General features: G+C 37.2%; 1 protein-coding gene and 1 pseudogene across 2 annotated transcripts in view; both read left to right on the top strand.

Moving 5' to 3' along the window:
* Nucleotides 1–24781, top strand: part of LOC110301213 (olfactory receptor 146-like) — a 74258-nt gene that overhangs the window by 15682 nt on the left and 33795 nt on the right. For both annotated transcript variants that reach the window (XM_021171550.1, XM_021171549.1), the window contains exons 2-3: nt 3377–3612; nt 5549–5652. In XM_021171550.1, the coding sequence (XP_021027209.1) occupies nt 5581–5652 (72 nt within the window). In that variant the 5' untranslated portion in view covers nt 3377–3612; nt 5549–5580. The remainder of the gene's footprint in view (nt 1–3376; nt 3613–5548; nt 5653–24781) is intronic.
* LOC110301215 lies at nt 5596–13439 on the top strand (annotated as a pseudogene).

Raw genomic sequence — 24781 nt, 5'->3', positions numbered from 1 at the left:
GTAAATGTACCATAATTTCTGTATCCATTCCTCTGTTGAGGGGCATCTGGGTTCTTTCCAGCTTCTGGCTATTATAAATAAGGCTGCTATGAACATAATGGAGCATGTGTCCTTCTTACCGGTTGGGACATCTTCTGGATATATGCCCAGGAGTTCACTTTTTTATGCATAAAAGTATTCCCATTTATCCTGAAAAAAACCTGAGAAACACATGGTTTAGGTTAAGGAAAAATATATGTTCACATGTATAATATGCTGTCAAGCCAGTTTTACATATTTACAAAATTTTACTATTTACTCCACTAATGCATGCTCTGTTATGTGTCTAGATACTTCTTGTCTTCATATTACATATCTTCAATTTTACAAAAAACATTCTTATGTACTTGTATGAAGGTGTCTCATTTTTAATTAATTGATCTTGACTCACAATGAGCCTATGCTTGTATACATATTTATACTTAACCTACTGACCTTGTAAGTATTTTATTTATAGGATTTATTTTTCATAAACACTCTCAATTTACTTTAAACATTTTTGTGTTTACAGTATTACTATTGTAAATATGTAGGGCATTTCATATTAAGTCTCATAGCAGGTTTATTTAATCATTGTGGGTTTGCCTTTTCATTTTCATCCACTTATGTTGTATACTCGCCTGTGGCCTACTTGAACCGGGTATGCTAGGGAGACAGGCTGGGGCTGAAAAAGACATAGATGGTGAGAGATTGATGGAGCCAAGACATGATTCTGCTCAAGGCTCTCCGTTTACTATGAGAGTCTACTTATAAAAGGGGAAGGCCCATCCCCCACCAGTCCATTCTTGGTGTCAGGAGCCAGCCTGTAGGCGATGTGCAGAATAGGATGTTCCTCCAGAATGTATCAGGTGCTTCTCAGCAGGTAGCAGTGTCTTGGAGATAGCAGTGGCAGGTGGCAGAACAAAAGAGCCATCTAGGTCTGAAGGCTCCACCTTAGGTAATTGCTTTCTCTGTGGCAGCAAGTTACAAGTCTGGATCAGCCTACTTCAGGGCTGAGAGAGGCTACACACTTAAACTTTAAGATGCTCTATCAACTCTTTCTTCCATACACATGTTTTGATCATATTCACTCTTCTTCATCCAACTCTTCCCAGGTCCAACTCCTTCTCTTCCCATGCAGCTATGTCCTGTTGTTACCATTTTCCCACAATAGGCAATTTGTATATATCATATATTCATGGATATATGATTCCCCTCTGTCACATGGTCAACTTGTCTGGTACTCCAATTTGAGAGAAAACTGATGTGCCCTCTCTCAGCAGTTATAGAATGACAATAGCTCCTCAGGTAAGGTGAACTCTGTGTGGAACTCACCTTTCTCTCCTGACACATGATCTGGCTTTGGCTTACACTATTCCTGGGCAAGCTCTCACAACACTGTGAGTCTTGAGCATCTGCTCTGCTGTGCTGTGCCCAGATATATGTTTGCATTTTCTTTATTTGTGTTTGAGTTTCTAAGTAATCTTGAAGTTGGACTCTTCCAGAGCTGGCAATAATTTACTCAATGTTGTCTACAAGTACTTCTATCACAATCTGTCTACTTAACTCTCTGAACTTTCTTGATATTTATGTTGTTATCTATGCAAGATTTAAATTTTTGCATTTCAAAAACATTTCAACATTTACATTTTAATGACTAAACTCCAATTCAGTTAGAAATTTCCTTTGGATGCACAAACAATATTGATTCACAATTCAATATGATAGAGAATAGTTATAATTTCCCCCAATTAATGTATTCCTTCATTGCAACCCTTCTTAGTTCATAAAATAGAAATGGAACAGGAAGAACTGAGTTGAGACCAGTTCTCTAGTTTTACTATGTAGGAATTCCCAATTTTTCATTTGAGAGAGAGTTGATATAACTAAACAACACCAAATCATATTGCATAATTCTGAGTGAAAAGATACAAGTAATAATTATTTTTACTTTATGTGCATTAAATACTGTAAACATGGTGTTACTAGAATCAAATACTGGACACAGGAAGCTGCTAGTTTTAGCTCTTGTGACATGATACTACTAGGATTAAGTGATGGACACATGTTTACAGTGCTTAACACAACAACTCCTTGAGATATAAATCAACTTTCACATTTGGGTATATAAAGACTTTACCCATGTTAGGAGTTAGAAAAAATGGAATGATTAAAACCAATAGGTCTGGAGATATCCAAATAATAAACTGTGGATAATCATTCACTGTTTTTACAAAAAGCTTACTTCTTCACCACAGTCTTGTAATACTGCTCACTGGTATATACTCTAAGTATCAATTTTGAGATTAAATTTTCAATAATGAAAAATTTTAAAACTTGAGTTCAGTGATAGTATTTTATGCAAAGTGCAATTTTCTAACTTCTAAGTATATCTTTTTTATATTATTTTTATTAGGTATTTTCCTCATTTACATTTCCAATGCTATCCCAAAAGTCCCCCATACCCTCCCCCCCACTCCCCTACCCACCCACTCCCACTTTTTGGCCCTGGCATTCCCCTGTACTGGGGCATATAAAGTTTGCAAGTTCAATGGACCTCTCTTTCCAGTGATGGCCAACTAGGCCATCTTTTGATACATATGCAGCTAGAGTCAAGAGCTCCGGGGTACTGGTTAGTTCATAATGTTGTTCCACCTATAGGGTTGCAGATCCCTTTACCTCCTTGGGTACTTTCTCTAGCTCCTCCATTGGGGGCCCTGTGATCCATCCAATAGCTGACTGTGAGCATCCACTTCTGTGTTTGCTACTTTGCCCCTTCTTATAATTGGGAACAAAACACCCATGGAAGGAGTTACAGAGACAAAATTTGGAGCTGTGACGAAAGGATGGACCATCTAGAGACTGCCATATCTGGGGATCCATCCCGTAATCAGCTTCCAAACACTAAGTATATCTTTTAAAAAGTAAGAGATAAATTTTATTTATTTAAGATTATCCAGTTAAGGTAATTATATGTTGGGGATGAACTTGTTTGTACAGTAACTGCCTTAAGTGCTTCCTAGCACAAAGTCTTGACCTCTGTGTGAAAGTATTAGTCTAGCTGAGTACCAGTAGACACAGATCTTGAAGTCATCAGAGAACAAATACCTACAGTTTTTTTAGATAGGTGACTAATAACCCATTATGTTCTAATCTTCCTGCTGAACTGTTTACTCAGTCAATATTCTATTCCTGGGAACAGGTATATTACCCAGAGACAAAGCAACCCCACTCCAACCCCATTTCTTGCTCTTATGAGTATATAACCTGTGTGGAAAAAATAAAAATTTGTCAGCTTGATCAGCCCTTTTGACTTGCTGTCTGCTCTTTGTGTCTCTTTTTCCCCATTCTCTTCCAGGTGCTCCCCAAGTCCCTGTCGACTGTCCTGTGGGTCAGGAAAAACTGGTGCTTGAACAGGTACCCCACGGGGTCACAGAGGAGAACACAATGCTCATCATTGGAGGGTAGGTAGGCCTACCAGCTCATCTACAGAAGCTCCTGACAGCAGCTTTGGTTCGGAATGATACCATGGTACAACCAGCCTTGAGACAGTCCTGGAGAGCATAGTGAAGCACAGATCTTAGGATAATTAAGGTAAGACATGGGACAAGCATTTTCAAAGCAAGCACCTTTTGTGTCAAGGCTTAAAAGAGTCCCTCGAGATGTGAGGAACTAGGGTTAAGAAAAAGGATTTGAAGAAAGTTTTAAATTTTTGTGGGAGAGATTTGCCCATGGTTCCCCCAAGAGTGGACAAGTGATGAGAAGCGCTGACGCAAAGTTACTGGTTGTTTCAAAGATTATTATGAAGCATTTGGACCTACAAAAATAGATGTCATGGCTTTTAGCTACTGGTCTCTTATTAATGACATTCTTATAACCACTCCTGAATGCCCAGATCTCCAATGTCTGGTGTGCAAGGGTCTCTTAAAGAATCCATCTCCAGTTCTCCTTCTGCTAATCTAGCAACTCATACACCTCCTTTGTCCCCCTTAAGAGAGGAACCTTTGTCTGCTCTGCCTTCTGTGGCTGAAGGCGTCACAGATCTCCCAGCTTTACTGCCTCTTAAGGATCTTTCTTTGCCCTCACTTAGGGAGGAAATTAAAATGGCAGACCTTTATCCTTCCCTTATTAACCTTGATAACGAACTGCTGCGTGCTGATGAAGAGACTCTTGTGGAGGAGGCAGCTCATTATTATTCAGAGCTCTATTACAATCTGCCCAAAGTGGCCACAATTGTCCGCACACTGACAGGCACTGCTGCACTCCGGACTTTCTTTCTTCCACCACTCTATGTGACATTAGATGCAGTTTTTGATGCACCTGCCATGTCCAGTAACCGCCATCAGTTAACTGGTGATGTAGCATTCCTACACCGTATGGTAGAGACCTGAAAGGACCATGTACAATTGTCCAGAGGTCTCCAGTCATTGGAGGCCAAATTGTACTATCTAACACCTTCCCCCCAGCAACAGCGGCCTCAGGTCTCTGTTAAAACAAAAAAGATCAGAAAAAGGAGGTCTTAGCGTTTCCCCTCTCCCTAAGGAGTGTAACCACAGTAAGTCGAACGTCCCCAACCCCATCAGAGTCAGAGACCTCTTGTCAAGAGCCAGGGAGATGCTGGTCCTCATGGGCATTACTGACCACCCTGTGCCCCCGTTGCCACAGGGCCCAACTTTGGGCCAATGAGTGTAAATCCAAAACAGACAACCTGGGACCTCTCTTAATGACATGACATTCAGGAAACTTCATGAGGGGGCAGCCTTTAGCCCCCACCTCTTCCAGGACAAGCCCCAGGATGATAGGGTTTGTCCACTAGCAGATTTATCATCTCTTGCCCAGTCCATTGCCCAACTCTGGAGAGCTACTAAAAACAGCCCAGGATTGGACCTCTGTGTCACCTCCAGTACAACACTGACCCCTGAGGAGGGCATTCAAGCTGTGCCTACAGGTATACATGGCCCCCTACTCACAAATACCTTTGGCACAGTTCTAGGAAGAGCTTCACTTTCATTAAAGGGACTCCAGATCACACCTGTGGTTATAGATACCAACCATCAGGGAGAAATTCAGATTCTTGCATGTACCACAGGTGGTCCTGTGTTTATATCAACAACAGGCCATTGCCCAATTGTTGCTTTTTCCCAGTGTCTCTACCACAAATCCTTAACATGAAGACACCAGGGTCCCAGGTGAGAAGGGAATAGCAGAGGTCTTTTGGTCACAAAAGATTACTTCCTCTCGCCCCATGCTTACCTTGAGTTTAAATGGAATAACATTTCAAGGACTTTTTAGACTCAGGAGTTGATGCCACTGTCATTTCTGACAGGTTTTGGCCAGATATCTGGCCAATGACCATTTCAGCCTCCCATTTACAGGCAATTGGGCATTCCAAAAACCCTCAAGTCAGTGCTCAGACACTTACGTGGACAGATCAAGAAGGAAATTCAGGCACCATAGTCCCCTATATGATTCACGATTTACCAGTAAATCTCAGGGGGAGAGATATTCTCTCACAAATGAATGTTTTTAGGTGCAGCCCCCCGTGAAGCAATAACAAAACAAATGCTGGACCAGGGATTCCTGCCAAGACAAATATTAGGAAAACAAGCACAAGACATAAAAGAACGTTTGAAGGTAATGTGGAAATCTAACAGCTGAGGCTTGGGATTTCAGTCTCAGTCTTCAGCCTCAGCCTTTTTCCTAAAGGCCAAAGTCATGCCTGCTCTCCTGTTCCTACCCACAGGACAGTCAAACAGGGTCTGAGGAACCACCTGTGGAGAGAGTGAGGGACAAGAAACACAAAGAACAGACAGCAAGTCTAATTGATCAAGCTGACAAATTTATTTTTCTCAGGCAGGTTTTATACCCATAGAAGTAGGATATGGGGATGTGGATGACACAAATTCACTTTGTATCTGGAGGAATACACCTGTTCCCAAGAGCAGGATATTGGCTAGGTAAAAAGCTCAGCAGGAGGAACAGAACACATTCGGTTGCTAAGTACCTGTTCTCAAGATCTACAACTATTTGTTCTTAACTAGGAGTAGTACCTTCCTACAGTAGCCTCAAGTTTTCTCATAGAAATCTCAACTAAGCCAGTTGATATTAATCTTATACTAATGCCAAGACTTTGTAAATAAGCACATATGGCTGACAAGGCAGGTAACATTCAAACAGGGTCACTCCCAACATCTCCCCCTTTTTTTTACTATAGAAAGACAGTGGTGATTTTATTCTTTGCTAAGGTGGGTGTAGAGGCCTGACCTCCAGTGACTAAAGAGGACCTTGTAATGGCTCTGGTAGTCCTGGTGTTGTCCAGTGAGGCATGGGGGCCATACTCATCCTAAAGGCTTTTTCCTTGAGAGGGGATAGTTTTTGGATATCAACCCCTATGCAGTCAGGCTTGTCCTGCAGGGAACCCAGAAAAATATTTTTAGTCTTTGCTTTATATTCCTTGCAGTGCTTTGACTCACAGCCCAAGCAAGTACTTAGATTGCCGATCAGAGAGGATTCTAGGTGCCCCTTCTCTACCTGGTCCTGGGGCAGGAGTCCCCTTTCTTAGGTTGGGTGGAAAGGACCTTTTGGAACACCCTAGAGGGAATAAAAACCTTGTCTCAAGTCTCTTGGTCCTCCACAGCTAACTTATGATAATACACATTGATAGGTTTTGCTGCCAAATCATCTATCTGAGGTTTCACAAAATTGGTAAATCTATTAAGGGCACAGGGACCAAAAGAAATAAGCAAAACAATCCAACTAACAGTCCCCAAATGGAAGGAATTGGGGTTGACAAACACGGAAAGGTTGAAAACCAATTTTCCTTAACAAATTATTATAACTGTTTTGATGTTTTATTTTTATTTTAATATGTAATCAGTTCAAATTACTTTTGTCTTCTATGGAAGGCATGCTAGCCAGAAGACATACTCCATACCACGAGAAATAGGTTATGTCTCCGTGAAGTCAAAAAGGAAAAAAATCTCTCATAGTATTAGACTGTATAAAACACTCTAAATATGTAATTCCTGTTATGATGACTGTAATTAAAGAAAATGGTCTCAATTACAAGATTATACCTTTTCTTAGATATTACTTAGATATTACAGTCTATTAAACTGGCTTTGGTTAGGGACATAATTTGAAACAACAATGATTAATTTATACTCCACTAACAGCTTTGGTTAGGGTCATAATTTGAAAAAAAATATTAAGTATAATATGGTTTTATTTTTTCGTTTACTCTTAAAATCATTAAGTGATTTCACAGCAAAAGGAATTTTCAGAGAATCTTATTAAATCTATAGACACTGAAACAATTGGAGAGCAAAATATTTTTATAAATGATAAAAATGTAAAAATAATTACCATCATATATTTGAATTTTAAAGAGTTGATGGCACTAAAATATTTATGGTTTTGAATTTACCCCAATGTTTTATTAATATGCAACACTACTGTGAATATTGATACATTTATATATGTATCATAATCCCATCAGGGTGTAATAACAAACAATTTAATTACAAGTTTTATTTCTGCTTCCTAGTTTTATTTTTGTCTCTACAGCAGAGCGGAATTCATTTTACCTTATACTGCTGTGGTGACCTAAGATCATTGTCATTTCCTTTGAAATTCAGCAATAGTTAGAATGAGAATGAGAGGGGAAGAAGAGAGAGAGGGAGGATGAGAAAGAGAGAGAGAGAGAGAGAGAGAGAGAGAGAGAGAGAGAGAGAGAGAGAGAGAGAGAGAGAGAGAGAGAATATAGGGAAAGGACAGGGAAAGAGAAGAGAAAGATGCAAGAAACTCTTTTAAGCATGGCATTAGAATGATCAATCTAATGGCTCCCAAAGGCACAACTACTCTGATATTTTCATAGTTTTTTTTTTTTTAAAGAAACTTCAGATCTCTAACATGAAAGAACTTATATTCATGAAATTTGGCATAGGGTTCTATACTAAATAAATTTTAAGAGATGAACAAACAGTTTTGAGAATATTTTACTATTTGTATAAGTTATTACTCTATATATACAATCAAGTATAACTTCCAAATATAATAATGGTAATGCCACTGGTTTAATTAACATTACAGAGTATAGAATGTGATCAAACAATATAATATTAAAAATCAGTGAGCATAAAAATACAATTGGAACAAATTATTTACAGTTATGGAGATGACCTCAAGAATAGATAGAAATTAGACTGGAGCTATCCTGTGGAGATTCTGTTCTCCCTTGCTCATTAGGCTAAGATTAAAAACAAAAACTTCAGGAATTTATGCTTTTCTTCATAAACATATTTACATATTTGCATTGGCAAATTTACTTAATGGTATAGTCATATTAAGTGTATGATGAATGGCATCATTGGGAAATACACAATCAGTACCTTCTTTATATTAATGTGTCTGTTACATCTTACTGAAAAGCTTAAAAATAATGAATACATTACTGTCTTAGAAATTAAGGCATTGACTGGGCAGACAAGATAACTCAGAGGGTAAAGTTACTTGTCACAAAATCCTGAAGACCTGAATTCCATCCTTCAACCCTACATAATGTAAGGAGAAAAGAGGCTCTCCAAAATTATCTGTCCTTCTTGCATGTCATGGCATGAACCTGTACACACATACACACACACACACAACATATATACAAACAAATACATAATAATACATGCAGAATTTTAAAAATAAATTAAATTAAAGCACCTACCAATGCTGTATATGCATAGCAAATATAGAGATACTCAAGGGGTAAAAAACTTTGTATGAGCATTTTATACATCCACAGACTGCAGATTCTATTATATGTAATCTCTTAAGATGATTTTTAAATATTAGGCTATATTGATTTTTACTGTAAATTATGAAATGTCCCAAACAGACCAAGATTGTTTCAAATAATGTATTGGTATCTTAAATGCTATCACTTTATATATTAAGTCCATTAATTGTATTGTGACAAAGTTATCCATAAGTTTGTGGGGCTTGATTTATTTATCATATAGAGTATTGTAAAATACTATTATGGTGAGTTCTCTTATTAAAATTTTCCTCAAGCTCTCTCAGGACTATTTAAAGATCTAGCTTATGAGGATTGTTTGTATTTTAATAGATCAAATACCAGAAATTTGGTGATAACTTGCTCATATTTTATGTCATCTGTATTTCAATTTTAATTTTAGAAATTTCATTGGAATATATTTTATTTATTTATTTATTTATTTATTTATTTATTTATTTATTTATTTATTTATTATTTTTGTTTTTTTGAGACAGGGTTTCTCTATGAATGGTGCTGGCTGTCCTGGATCTCACTTTGTAGACCAGGCTGGCCTCGAACACAGAAATCCACCTGCCTCTGCCTCCCAAGTGCTGGGATTAAAGGCGTGTGCCACCACCACCCAGCTGGAACATATTTTTATATAAGGTCACATAATAATAAAATACCCACATAAAAGAGTTGTTTGACACTCAAAGTCTAGAAAATTTTTATAAAGCATGTGGTGATGGACTTATACATGATACAGCAGGCTTAAAATAGAAAAACATGTAAGAGCTTAGTGAGAAACGGGGTGACTCAGGTTTGAAAAATCAAAGAAAGAAAAAGACAACCAGACTTTTTTTTTGTACAGGCACTATTGTGCTTTGCTTAATAGATATTTGAATAGCATCCCAAAAGTCATTGTACATATGGCATATCTAAACAGTATAACTAAAAAATATACAAGTTATGGTTCTAAATAGGCAGTGTCATATTGGGACAGTACAATCCTCAATATGCTTCAATATTATCTTTGTTCTTCTTAATTTTTTAATTCATTAATTAATTAGCACTCATGTTGTAATTTTCCCTCCCACCTTTCTTCCCACTCCTTCTCTACTGGCTCCTCTCCCTCAGATCCAGTCTTCCCCCTTTTCACTTTAGAAAATGCATGGATATCAACCAACCTTGGCATAAGAAATTACACTAATACTAGATGCATCTTCAATTAATGATAGACTAGTCTTCCCAGTATGGGGCAAGGGTTCTAAGAACAGACAACAGAGTCAGAGACTGCCCCCTGCCCTTGTTCTTAGAAGTACTACAGAAAAACCAAGCTATACAACAGAAACAGAGGGCCTAGGTCAGTTCCAAGTATGCTCCCCAATGGTGGTTAAATCTCTGTGGGCCCTTATGGAGCCAAGTTAATGGATTCTGTAGTGTTTTTGTTTGTTTATTTGCTGTCTGTTTGTTTTTTGATATGAGTGTGTGTGTGTGTGTGTGTGTGTGTGTGTGTGTGTGTTGTTCTTGACCCATCTCCTGCCTATAATCCTTTTTCCTTTTCTTCCACCAGAGTCCCCAAACACCACCTAGTGTTTGACTGTGGATCTCTGTATCTATTTATATCAGTTCCTGGGTGAAGCATCTCTGATGCAGGTTCTGCTAGGCTTCTTCTCATGGCTTGGGTCTTAGCCTGGAACAGTCCTTGGTTGTTCGCTACCTCAATTTCCGCTTCATTTTTTACCCCAGCACACCCTGTAGGCAGGAAAAATTGTAAGGTTAAAGGAATTGCAGCTGGGCTGATGTATTAGATCCTCCATTGGAAGTCTTACCTGGTTATAGGTTCAATATTTGATTTACACTTTTTTTTCAAGAATTCAATGTAAATAAAGGCCTAATATCTCCAAACTTATGGGACACAGTGAAAAGAGTGCTAAGAAAAAAGTTCATAGAATTAAGTGCCTTCATAAAGAAATTGGAGACCTCTAGTACCAGCAACTTAAAACATACCTGAAAACTCTTGAACAAAAAGAAACAAACACATGAAGTAAAAGTAGATAGCAGTAAATATTCAAATTCAGGACTGAAATCAGTATATTAGAAAAAATAGAGAACAATACAAAGAATCAAAGAAACCAATAGAGATTATCCATTAGCCAAACTCACTCAAAGGCAAAGAGACAAGATCCAAACCAACAAAACAGAAATGAAAATTGGGACACAACAATGGATACTGAGGAGATCCATGGAATTCTTAGGTCTGCAAAAGCCTATATACCACCTAATTGAAAAACCTAAATTAAATGGAAGATTTTCTTGAGAGATACCATTTACCAAAGTTAAACCAATATCAGATAAACAATTTTGATATTCCTATAACCCTTAAGAAAATAGAAGCAGTGATTAAAAGTCTCCCAACAAAATGATTTCCTGAGCCAGATGGTTTTAGCCCATAATTCTACCAGACTTACAAAGAAGGGCTAAAACCAATCCTCCTCAAACTGTTTCATAAGATAGAAACAGAAGGATATTGCCAAACTTATTCTATGAGTTCACAGTCACCCTGATACCTCAACCAAACACAGACACAACAGAGAAAGATAATTTTAGACTATTTTTCCATATGAACACTGATGCAAAAAAATACTTAATAAAATACTTGCACACTTAATCCAAGAACCCTCAAATACATCAAACCCTATGATCAAGTGATACTTCCTAATTCACCTTATATATATGGGTAATATAAAAACTGATCTGAGTCAGTTATTTTAAATTTTAATGTGTAAAAATTGCAGATTTTTTTTCAAGACAGGGTTTCTCTGTGTAGTCCTGGCTGTCCTGGAACTCACTCCGTAGACCAGGCTGGCCTCAAATTCAGAAATCTGCCTGCCTCTGCCTCCCAAGTGATGGGATTAAAGGCATGTACCACCACGCCCAGCTCAGACGTTTTTTGTTTTTTTTTTTTTTTAATTTGAGAGAACATTAATGTAAACTAACAACCCAAAAACTCATATTGCATATTTTCTGAGTGATAAAATGCCAGTAATACTTATTTCTTTATACAGTAAGTAAACCAAAAATACATTGTAGTAGTCAAAGGTGTCATTGTAAGTGACTGGGAGTGAATATGGGCACTTTGTCTTTTTGGTCTCACCAACCATTTCTCACCCTCTCTACTCCTCTCAAGAACTCGTTCCCAGCCTACAAACTGCTTTCTAATAGCACCATATACCTGGTGCCCAATCTTAGTAGCACCATGTATCCAGTACCAAGTGCAGTGCTTATTCCAGATGTTAATTAATTTTCCCATTGAAAAATTTCAAAATTTTGTATATGTTAAGAATTAGAAAAAATTGAAATATCTGAAAGTAAGACCTCTGTGGATCTCTTGTTCATATTAGATTTTGAATAATAATTCACTGTTTTTAAGAAAAGTTTGCCTCAGCATGAAAGTTGAGCAATTTTCTACACTGATAACTACTCTAAGTCTCAACATAGAAATATTGCTTTGAACTCACAAAATTTTCAAGCCTTGATCTTAGTGATAGTATTTTATCAAATGTGTTCAAGTTTTAAGGACATTTTAAAATTAACAGTAAAGGATATATTTATGCACTAAAGGTATTCCATGGCAGAAAAAATTAGGTGGGAACATAAGGACATGGAAAAGAAGCCTTACAAGTATTTTAATCTTTCAGGATCTAAATGGAGTACAGGGCAGCAAGAAATCGTTGTGGAGTGACTGAGTTCTTCTTGCCTGGGCTCTCCAATAAACAGGAACTCCAGCTGCCCCCTATTTCTCCTCTTCATAGGATTCTATGTATTCACTATGACAGGGAACCTGGGCATAATCACATTGATTGGGCTCAATTCCCACCTGCCAACACCCATGTACTACTTCCTCAGCAGTCTGTCATTCATTGACTTCTGTCAGTCCACTGTTGTTACCCCTAAAATGCTGGTGAACTTTATGGCCGAAAAGAACATATCATCTCGTACCATGGGTGCATGACTCAGCTCTACTGCTTCCTCATTTTTGGCATTGCAGAAGGTTACACATTAGCTACAATGGCATATGACTGCTATGCTGCCATCTGTAACCCTTTGCTTTACAATGCAACCATGTCCTCTCAGATTTACGCGTCCTTGATTTCTGGTGTGTATATTTTTGCTGTGTTCTGTGCATCAGTAAATGTAGGCTTCAAGTTTAGGATTAAATTCTGCAAACTAGATGTGATCAATCATTATTTCTGTGATCTTCTTCCTCTCTTGAAGCTTGCATGCTCTGATACCTATATCAATGAAATGTTGATTCAATATTTTGGTACAACGAACATCTGTATCCCAATTCTGACTATTTTTACTTCCTACATCTTCATATTGCCAGCATCCTTTGTATTCACTCCACAGATGGCAGATCTAAAGCCTTCAGTACTTGTAGTTCCCACATCTTGGCTGTTGCTGTTTTCTTTGGATTTTTAGCATTCATGTACCTTCAGCCATCATCAGTCAGTTCCATGGACCAAGGGAAAGTGTCCTCTGTATTTTATACAATTGTTGTACCCATGCTAAACGCTTGATCTACAGCCTGAGGAATAAGGATGTCAATGTTGCCTTGAAGAAAATATTTGAAAGAAAAAGATTCATATAAGAAGAAGTAATGTGAGTAGTATTTATTAGAGAAAATTATCCAGAAATGCAATTTTCTATGCACATAGCATCTCATGTGTTTCACAAAATCAAAATATATGTAAATAGTAAAGATGACATGAATCCACATTCCCATAATGGATAGCCATTAATTAAGCATATATTTTTTCATATTATAAATATTACTATAAAATAATAAACTTCATTCTTAAATATAACAAAATTGATACTTTTCTTTTTAGTTCATTTTTAGAATTGTATATGTAAGTGCTGTAACTTTTACATTTTCCTCATCTTTGTCTAACAACTTACATGTTCCTCTCTTTCCTTTTTTTTTGTTTCCTAATATAATAGATAGATAGATAGATAGATAGATAGATAGACCTAATAATAGGAAGAGTGATTTGTTCTAAGTAATTAATAATTGGCCACAGTTAAAAATCAAGGAGTGGGATTGCCTGATGTTATATCAGCTGGTATGATTTTGGCTCATGGTTCAGAAACTCTATGGTTGAGATTTACAGTGCCACTTTCCAGTCATACATAGTAGACACTCTCTTACCACAGACTACTTTTATGTTGTCTTTTAGAATGTTGTTTCCTTCACTCCTCAAATGTTCCCCTGAGCCTTAAGTGGTAGGGTTGTATTGTAAATAGATTAATTGTGGCTTTTCATTCCACCATCATTTGTTGCCTCTATATAGACAGTTATAGAGTTGTGTAATTATCTTCATCTGCTGTACAAAGAGTTACAGTTATCTATGGGTGACACAGTATGCACTAAGTATGCAATTAGAGATTATACGAATTGGTAAATTTTCACTATTATATTTTCTTCTAGGTTCCATGACTTTACATGCAGCTAATAGTTGACTATTTTTACAGAATCTGACATGAATTTTTCTCCTATTGTTCAGGCTTTAAGTACATTTTGATAGTTATTGTTTACTATCACGATGCACCATTCACTATTATGCCTTTATGAATAGCTTGTCTTGCTGGTTATTATTGAATTGTTACTGTAGCAGTTGCAATTGAGTACAGAAATTAATTGTTTTACTTTCTTGGCAACTTGGATAGCATTGTTCCTTGGGGAGCAACTTTCTAGATCCAATCCAACTTTATTCACTGAAGTCTTGTGTTTGAATGCTGTTGTGTTCTTAGCAATAGATATTTACATTCAAATTCTGGGAAATAATCAAGTGCAGGACCAGTAGCATATAATATTTTGGAATGTGTATGAGTATTGCATTATATATGATTTAAAGTAAACATAACTTATTTCCTTTGACTTTTCAAACATCCCTATTAGCTATTATATTTTTAGCTACTTCTCTGTCTATATTTCTTTCCTTTTCAATACTCCATTTAATGCACCCCCAATTTACTCTATTTCTGCCTTTTAGACCCTGTACTCTGCTATTTCACTCTCTAGAAAAGCTATTCCCTATTATCCCTTATAATTTTACTGGATTCTGTAGTAACATTAGATTATAAACTCACAGCCAAAGATTTAGATCTAGGCATCCCCAATAAGGACAGAGGATGGGTAAGGGCATATGGTGTTTGTTTTTCTGTCTCCAACCACTTTACTCAGTACTTTCAAATTTCAAGATATTATTTTCCTTTATAGCAAAATAGAATTCCACTGTGTATATGTACTATGTTTTTTATTTTCAATTTATCAGTTGGGGTAATTTAAGCCATTTCCATTTTTAACTATTGTCAATAGAGGTAGAATGGACATGGATGATGTGTTGTTGAAGTTGTTATTGCATCATTTAGGGTTCACAGCCTGGAAAGGTGTGACAGCACGCACAAGATGTGTATAAGCCCAACTTTGAACAAATCCCATCATGGAAATCAGAAGTTAGCTTAAAGTTATATCTACAGTTAAGGAGCTATTGACAGTGAATATTCTGTGAGAGCTAGAGGGTCACTTTTCTTTAAGTGTATAGTCCTTAGTAAATCAACCATTCTCCATATGAAAGATGTATACAGTCTATCACTTCTTACTAACTTGGAGTTGAATGAAAACTGCTTTTATTTAGTCCTAAGGTAAAATTTTCCAAATAAAATAATTTTCTAAGTCTGTCATACTAAATATATGTGGAAGATGTCAATAAAAATGAAAGGTCCAAATCTGATATATTTTCTGTTTCCCCTGTTAATTTTTTTCCTGTCACCAGAAATCACCCCAGGGAACACCAAATGCCTTTATCTTTAAGTCTTCAGAAAATACAGTGTTTTAGTAGTTTGATAGTATCTTTCATATATTTTCATTAAATTTGTATTTATACAAGAAGCTATAGTTCTATCACTTGTCTACTTGAGAAACACAGGGAAGGGAGTTTGTATGTTGATTTTGTTAGAGTTAAAAAAGGAGACATGACTCCTTCATTGGGGACCTTGTGCTCTGTCCAATGGATGACTGTGAGCATTAATTTCTGTCTTTGCCAGGCTCTGGCAGAGCCTCCCAGGAGACAGCTATATCAGGCTCCTGTCAGCAGACACTTGTTGGCATATGCCTAGTGACTGGGTTTGGTCATTGTTTATGGGATGGATCCCCAAGAGGGGGCAGTGTCTGGATGGTAATTCCTTCAGATTTTGATCTGAACTTTGTCTCTCTAACTCCTTCCATAGTTATTTTGTTCCCCATTCTAAGAAGGAACGAAGTATCCACACTTTGGCCTTCCTTCTTCTTGAGTTTCATGTATTTTACATATTGTATCTTGGGTATTTTAAGTTTCTGGGCTAATATCCACTTATAAGTGATGAAGGAGCCAGAGAAATATCCAGGGAGCTGAAGGGGACTGAAGCCCCATAGGAGGAACATCAATATGAACTAACCAGTGCCCCCAGAGCTCCTTGGAACTATACCACCAATCAAAGAACACACATGGTGGAACTTGTGGCTCTAGCTATATATGAATCAGAGGATGTCATAGTAGGTCATCAATAGGAGAAGAGGCCCTTGGTTCTGTGAAGGGTCTATGCCCCAGTATAGGGGGTTGCCAGGATCAGGAATGGGAGTGAGTGGGTTTGGGAGCAGGAGGAGGGAGGAGGAGATAGGGGATTTTCGGAGGGAAAACTAGGAAAGGGGATAACATTTGAAATGTAAATAAAGAAAATATCCAATGAATTAAAAAAAAAGAGAGACATGAGATTCTTGTGGGAGATCATTATCACTATTCTTTCTAATCAGACTCCTACCTCTGAATAATATTTGGGAGAGAGACAAGTAACTTTATTTTATTTTTATTAGATATTTTCTTTATTTATATTTCAAATATTATCCCCTTTTCTCATTTTACCTCCAAAAACCCTCTGTTCCATTCCCCTTTCCCTTGCTCACCAACACAGTCATTCCTGCTTCCCTGTCCTGGCATTCACTTACACTGGGGCATCAAGCCTTCACAGGACCAATGGCCTCTCCTCCCATTGATGTCCAACAAGGCCATCCTCTGCTACAGATGCAGCTGTAACTATGGGTCCCTCCCTGTGTACTCTTTGGTTGATGGTTTAGTCTCTGGAAGCTCTGGGTGTTATTGTTGGCTCATATTGTTGTTTCTCCTATCGGGCTGCAAACCCTTTCAGCTCCTTGAGTCTTTCTCTAGCCACGCCATTGGGGAATCTGTGCTCAGTCCACCTCTGTATTTGTAAGGTGCCAGTGGAACCTCTCAGGAGACAGCTATATCAGGCTCCTGTAAGCAAGCACTTGGCATCCAAAATAGTATCGGTGTTTGATAACTATATATGGAATGCATCCCATGTGCGGCAGTCTCTGGATTGTCATTCCTTCAGTATTTGCTCCACTTTTTATCTCTGTACTCCTCCCATGACTGAAGTATTCACACTTTGATCTTCCTTCTTCTTGAGCTTCATGTGGTCTGTGAGTTAGATCTTGGGTATTCCGAGATTTTGGGCTAATATCCACTTATCAATGAGTGCATACCATGGGTGTTCTTTTGTGATTGGATTACCTCACTCAGGATTATATTTTCTAGTCCCATCCATTTGCCTGAGAATTTCATGAAGTCATAACTTTTAATAGCTGAGTATCACTCCATTGTGTAAATGTACCACATTTTCTGTATCTATTCCTCTGTTGAAGATCATCTGTTTTTTTTTTCCAGCTTCTGACTATTATAAATAAGGCTGTTATGAACATAGTGGAGCATGTGTCCTTGCTACATGTTGTAGCATCTTTTGGGTATATGCCTAGGAGTGGCATAGCTGGGTCCTCAGGTAATATTATGTCCAGTTTTCTGAGGAACTCCAAGAATGATTTCCAGAGTGGTTGTACCAGTTTACAATCCCACCAACAGAGAAATGTTCCTCTTACTCCACATCCTAGCTAGCATCTGCTGTCACCTGAGTTTTTGATCTTAGCCATTCTGATTGGTGTGAAGTGAAATATCACAGTTGTTTTCATTTGAATTTCCTTGATGATTAAGAATGTTGAACATTTCTTTAGGTGTTTCAGAGCCATTAGGTATGACAGTCAGGAAGATCAATGCAATAGAATTGAAGACCCAGAAATGAATCCACACACCTATGGTCACTTGAACTTTGACAAAGGAACTAAAACCATCCAGTGGAAAAAAAAATTACAGCATTTTCAACAAATGGTCCTGGTTCAACTGGAGGTCAGCTTGTAGAAGAATGAAAAATCAATCCATTTTTATCTCCTTGTAGGAAGCTCAAGTCCAAGTTGCTCAAGGACTTCCACATAAAATCAGGTACACTGAAAATAATAGCAAAGAAATTGGGGAAGGCCTCAAGCATATGGGCATAGGGAAAAATTTCCTGAATAGAACACAAATAGCTTATGCTCTAAGATCAAGAATTGACAAGTGGGACCTAATAAAATTGCAAAGCTTCTGTAAGGCAAAGGACACTGTCAATAGGACAAGATGGCAACTAACAGATTGGGAAAAGTTCTTTACCTATCCTATGTACAATAGAGGCCTTATATCCAAAATATACAAAGAACTCAAGAAGTTAGACTGCAGAGAACCAAATAAACCTATTAAAAATGTGGTACCGAGATAGACAAATAACTTTAGATACCATCTTTATTAGCAAAAATTACTAGTGAATTAAAAGACAAGGCTAGATTACACAGTGTCAAAGCCTATTTTTTTATAATTCAGAAAGAATTGAGGGAAATGAGATACTTAAACCTTAAAAAGGGATTAATGTTGAATAGAAATTCTTATTTCTTACAATCTGAGCCCCCTTGCTCTGTTTTGTAACGGAATTTAACAGAGATAGGTGGCTAATTATTTGTCTAGAACCACTGACATTCTAGGGTCTCTGTGCATGCATGTGCACAGCTTCTCTATGCATCCTGCCCATTACCTCAGTAGAATATCTAGAGCAATATTTCTATGTTTGCCCACTTTAAGTCAGGCTTCAGTGTTTTATATGCATTTTGAGGCTTCCTCCACAGCTTGTTGAATATTGTTATTCATTAGTACAAGGCATTGTGGAATTTTTACATATGAACGTTAGTGTATAAAGGTATTAAATGATTTTTAATGATAAATATCTAAGTAATATATAGATAAATGTAAAAATAACAAACACATGAAATGTAATAAAATTTAAAATCACAATAAAATCTAATACAGTGGTAAAGTTTGAAAAAGAATGTAAATTGTTACTTTTGTTACTTTAAGTCCTGTTTAATGTATTTTTCCCTAAAAGTCATGTCATACAATTTTTGGGACCTAGAAGAAAAGTTTTTTTTAATTCTTCAAAAACTTTTTTTTTCAGATAATACTGACTACAGCATTTCTTCTTCCCTTTCTTCTCTCTATAGCCTCATATATTTTTCTCTCTCTCTCTCTCTGTCTCTCTCTCTCTGTCTGTCTCTCTCTGTCTGTCTCTCTCTCTGTCTCTCTCTCTCTCTCTCTATCATTTTTTATTGTTCTCACCCACTTTCTTACTTTGGGTTTCCATTGCTATGAAGATACAACTCTTATAAAAACTCTTATAAAAGAAAACATTTAATTTGAAGATGGGTTACAGTTTCAGGTTCAGTCCATTAGCATCATGGCGGGAAATCATAGCAGCATGGTACTGGAAGAGCCAAAGTTCTACATCTTGACCTAAAGGAAGCATCAATTAATTTTCTTCAGCAAGCAGATAGGAGGCATTCTCTTCCCCTGCATTGGGCAGAAGTTAGGGTTCCAACTTCTATAACCGTGATCGTCATCTTCCTCTTTTTTTTTGTTTTTGTTTTTTCAAGGAAAACAGAAACCATTTTCCTTAAAACTCTCACTAGAGAACATAGTGATATTAACGGTTTTTTTTTTTTTCAAGTTGATTGTTGGATGGGTTTGTTTGTTTGTTTGTTTTTCCATCTTTTTATTTTAAAGACGGGTAATTCTTTTGTTAGGTTCAAGTATAAAGGAGAAAATTTTGGGTCTTCACCTTGGGAGTTTTAATACAGAGCAGAAGACAATCAATCTTCAGGGCCCCACAGAGTTAGCACAACACAATTTTCTTTCTTGCCTCCAAATGTCACCCTGAAACACCCTGGAGGCAAACTGATGTTCAACATTAGTTGCTCTTCTAGTTATGTGAAGATGGGGAAAAACCTTTGTTAGAGGGGCAGAAGCAAGTTTGGCACTTTTCTTCTGGTCCACAAATGCCTGAGGATCTTGGCGAGGTATTAGAGAATCCACTGAGTTTTTTTTTGTTTTTGTTTGTTTGTTTGTTTGTTGCTACCAGGAGTGGTTTATATGACAAATGTGATTCAGCATCGTGATCAAGGTCTATAATCTTGTCACAAACCCACTTTGTGGGATTTGTGTTAACACTATGAGTAGAACAGATGGCAGTACCAGCTTATTTTAATTTTCTGTTTCTTATTGGGTGGGTAGGTGTAATTTTTTTTTTATCTTTGAGCCTTTTACTTGAACTGTAGAGTATTAAGGGTCTTTTTGTTTGAAAGCTTTCCCATTAAAATACAGATATTTTCTTGTTATCAGCTTCACCATTTGCCACTTGCAAAAAAAACACTATAGCTTTTGCCTCCTCATCTTGACATAATTGTGAAACTTTTTGAGTTTGGTAGATGCCGTTTTTAATTCTAGATAGAAGCATCTCAAGAGAGTCTTAATAACTTTCTGTTTTACCTTCATACAAAGACTTTTCTATATGTGCCAAATGCATTAGGTATAATAACAAAGAAAAAAAAAACCAAAATAATATGATCAAAACAGATTCTGGTAATACAAGTATGCCAAGCAATAAAAAGGCATTGTTGCTTCAAAAAGAGAGAGTCCAGAAAGAGACACAACAGAGTGTTACTAAGAAATCTAAAGTTAAGGCAAAGAAAATGGATAAAGTCTCAGCAGAAACCCTACCATGAAAAGATAAACAAGGAAAAGATCCAACAGTGAGACATTTTGAGTCAGCAGGAGACCAGAAGGAACAGCCATGGAAAGGGGAAAACACCATGATGAAATCTCAGTGCTGAAAAGAGAAAGAAAAAAATAGGAAAAAAATCACTACAAAATTGTCAAGAAAAGATGTGGACACCCTGTGGTTTCAGAGGCTCCAATAAGCGTTCTTCCGAAGACCATGCGCTTTTGTCCACAAGTATTTTTTAAAAGTCATGAATTTTAGAGAAAGTGAAAGAATATAGGAGGAATTGTCATGTGGACAAGGAAGGTTGGAAATGATGCAAAAGGAAGAATCTTGTATGTAATTCTCAAATACTTAAAAATTTAAAAATATATATAGAAAAAAAAAACTAAGGAAGAATCAGGGCAATATACTGTCTCGAGCCTTGTCAATGTATTCCTTCAGATCCTGCTGCAGCAGGTAAAGACAAGAAAGAAATAAAAGAGATGAAAAAGATTTAAAAATAAGTTTTGTTTGTAGATGATATGTTTTATATATAAAAGGTCCTAAAAACTCCACCAGAAAGGTTCTAGAATTGATGAAGAATCATACCACAAAATTTCAAACACTTTCTCTATATAATATCAAATAAAGGGAAATGAAATCATGGAAAGAATCCCACTCAATACAACCTAAAAGGAAAAATTAAAACAATAACTCACACCCAGGATATAAACACAATCAAGGAAATAAAAGTAATTGGTAGTGAAACATTAAAATCTGTGAGAAAAGAAATCAAAGAAGACATTAAAAATTGAAAGATGCCCATGATCATGAACTTCTATAAAAGAGCATCCTCCCACAAAACATTTACATGTTCAATGCAGTAACAATCCCATTGACAGTTTTCACTGAATTAGAAAAGAGTATTAAAATTTAGAGGGAAGTACAAAGGATCCCAGATAGCCAAAGCAATCCTGAATGAAATGAAATAATACTAGAGGAACTCCTGTGCCTGGTTTAAAAGTTACCACAGGCTTACAGACAAAGAAGAGCTCTGGTCGTATATAGAGTTTGTGAAATTCCAAACAAGCATTTGTGAGAATCGTGTACCCTAAATTTATTGTATTATTCTTGATTTCTAATAGATATTCTTATTAGAGTCTGAAATTTCTATGAACTCATTCATATTTTTTTAAATAATCATTCATATGTAAGGACGATTTTACTGTTTGCTTTCTAGCATGGTACTTTTAAAATTCATTTAGCTTTCTGATTGCCCTACCTAAAATTTAAGAACAGAACTAAAATGATAGAATCCACAATTGTCCTGTTCATTATTGAAAGGGCCAAGTCTTTCCTTGTGGATACTGTTTCTGTTTTACCACACACACATCAAAGATCTTTTGTTACAATGACTAGAGTCTTATGAACAAGACACAAGATATTCTTGAAACACAAATCACAGGTTGTGAGGGATTGTATAAAATAATAACCACTCTTAAAGCATAAGTGAAAAAGTATATAAACCAGTATGTGATGGTTTCTTTCCAGGAGTCTTCTTTTCCAGGATTGTTAATTCTCTGAAACAGAATGGGGATCAAGAGCTCCAGCTGCCCCTGTCCCTCATCTTCCTATCGGTCTGCCTGGGTAGAATAGTGGGAAAACCTTGAGTGGTTATTTCAGCTCTCTTAAGTTCTTTTTTTTAATGATTATTTAATGCATAAGACTTGTATTTATGGTATATTATATATTAACTGTATTCAATTAGTAAAATTTATATTTAGCTTGTATAATTTGCTAATTTATATAATTTAAATTTGAGGCCATCCGTGTGAAAGCCAAGAATCCTAATTACTCATACCAGAGCTATAAACCTGCAGTACTTTGCTGTCTGCTGCTACTTAGCTATTGCTCCTTTATCTGATCATGCCATTTCTCTCCCTGTTTCCTGCAGCCACCTTCTCCCTCTGTCCCTCCATGAGTCAGCCAGTGTCCATATGGTGAGAGTCAAGTTGCAGAACTTGTTTGAGACCACCCCTGGAACCTGCAACCTCTGTAGCAGCTGTATGGCTCCATACCCAGTTCCAGGAAAGCGCTTACTTTCACCAAATCTTCTCTGGCAGGTTTTGCCTCTTTGAAACTCTACTTCTCTCTTCTTGCTAACTTGAAGTCTTATCTCAATCTTTGTCTCGGTTGCTAAATTTATTGTACCTTCCTCATATTAGTTTTTATGAGTTCCTTTGTCTATATTTTCTGTACCAATCTTGCTAGTATGAGTAAGGCTGTTTATAGGAAGGGTAAACCAATATGTGAAAAACAGGTATAGGAAGGGTGCTTTGTGAACACAAGTCTGCTGCATGCATATGTCTCATAGCCTAAAATATTACCAAAATGAAGGAACAAATGAACCCAAACTGTACAGGAATTTTCTCCTCTAGCCAAACAGCTTTTTTCCCACCTCTTGGTCACAATTTCTTATTATTTTGTAATTTTTTTCATTTTTCCTTTTATTGGATATTTTCTTTATTTACATTTCAAATGCTATCTCCTTCCCAAGTCTCCCCTCTAGAAACCCCCTATCTCATCTCCCCTCCCCTGCCTCTATGAGAGTGCCCCACCCACCCACTCACCCACTCCTGCCTTCCCGCTCTGGCATATCCCTATTCTGGGACATCGAACCACCTCAGGCCTAAGGGTCGTTCCTCCCACTGATGTCCACGTATGTCCACATAGGGCTGCAAGCCCCCTCAGCTCCTTCAGTCCCTCCTCCAACTCCTCCATTGGGGTCAAAGTGGTCAGTCCAATGGTTGGCTGTGAACAACCGACTCCACGCTTGTCCGGCTCTGGCAAAGCCTCTCAGGAGCTTTTTTCTTTTACATTCCTTTTTTATTCTTTCTTTTTTCTTTTTTCTTTATTCCTCAATCATTTTTATTACATATGATATGAATAAATCAGTACATAAATACAACCAGTTGATCCATACAATGTTTCCTGCATGTCTTACCACCAAGACTTGGATAACCAGTCAGGGGTCTTATTCCTGGGTAAAGACTGATTTTTCTCTCTCAGCAGTTGCTAATTGTTTATCATCTAGGTATGGGGCTCTGTGATATTTCTCCCATTTACCTTGGAATGTTATCTCTGTTGGAATTGTTCAAGTCTTCGTTGGGCAGCCAAGATTCATGGGTATCATTTCCATTTCCTAGATAGAACACAGTTTCTCGATAGACTTCCTGGCACTCTAGCTCTTACACTCTTTCTTTCTCTTCTTCCTGGTTTTCCCTGAGCCTTAGTTGAAGCAATTGTATTTAGACGTTTCAATTGGAGGCAAGCACCCCATGCCTGTGATTCTGTATTTTGATACACTATTGCTTTCAACAGTAGTCTTCTCCTGTTAAATTGGCCATTTTTCTTTTTTCTTTTCTAAATTTAGTTATTTATATTCCAGTTGTTGCCCCGTGCCACAATCCCCCATCCTACAGTCCCTCATCCCATTCCTTCAACATCTGAACTCCAATAGGTTGCTACCACCCCCACTAGAACTCCCTCTTCCCTTGTGCTTCAAGTCTCTCTAGAATTAAGCCTGTCTTCTCCCACTGCACATATACAGCAAAGGTCAAACTGGTCTGTTACATTCTTAACAGCACACATCCATGTATCACTTACTCAGTTCTTGTTTTTTTATTATCTAATGTCAGTTCATTGTCATTACTCCCACAGTGATGGTAAACTTTGTGACACAGAAGAATGTCATCCATTAGTCAGAATGTATAGCTCAGTTCTCTATCTCTGTGCATTTGCTGTTGCAGAATATCATCTGTTCATTGCAATGGCATATGATTGCTATGGAGATTGTCTCTAACAACCCTTTTATTTTACAATATATCCATGTCCTATCAAGTATGTTCTTGGATGGTAGCTGTATGTGTGTGTGTGCGTGTGTGTGTGTGTGTGTGTGTGTGTGTGTGTGTGTGTGTGTGT

Source organism: Mus caroli, chromosome 9 (assembly GCF_900094665.2).
Source record: "Mus caroli chromosome 9, CAROLI_EIJ_v1.1, whole genome shotgun sequence".
In the NCBI taxonomy this organism is placed as follows: domain Eukaryota; kingdom Metazoa; phylum Chordata; class Mammalia; order Rodentia; family Muridae; genus Mus; species Mus caroli.
Note: the sequence above shows the minus strand (reverse complement) of the source record. Positions and strands in the feature narration are given on the sequence as shown.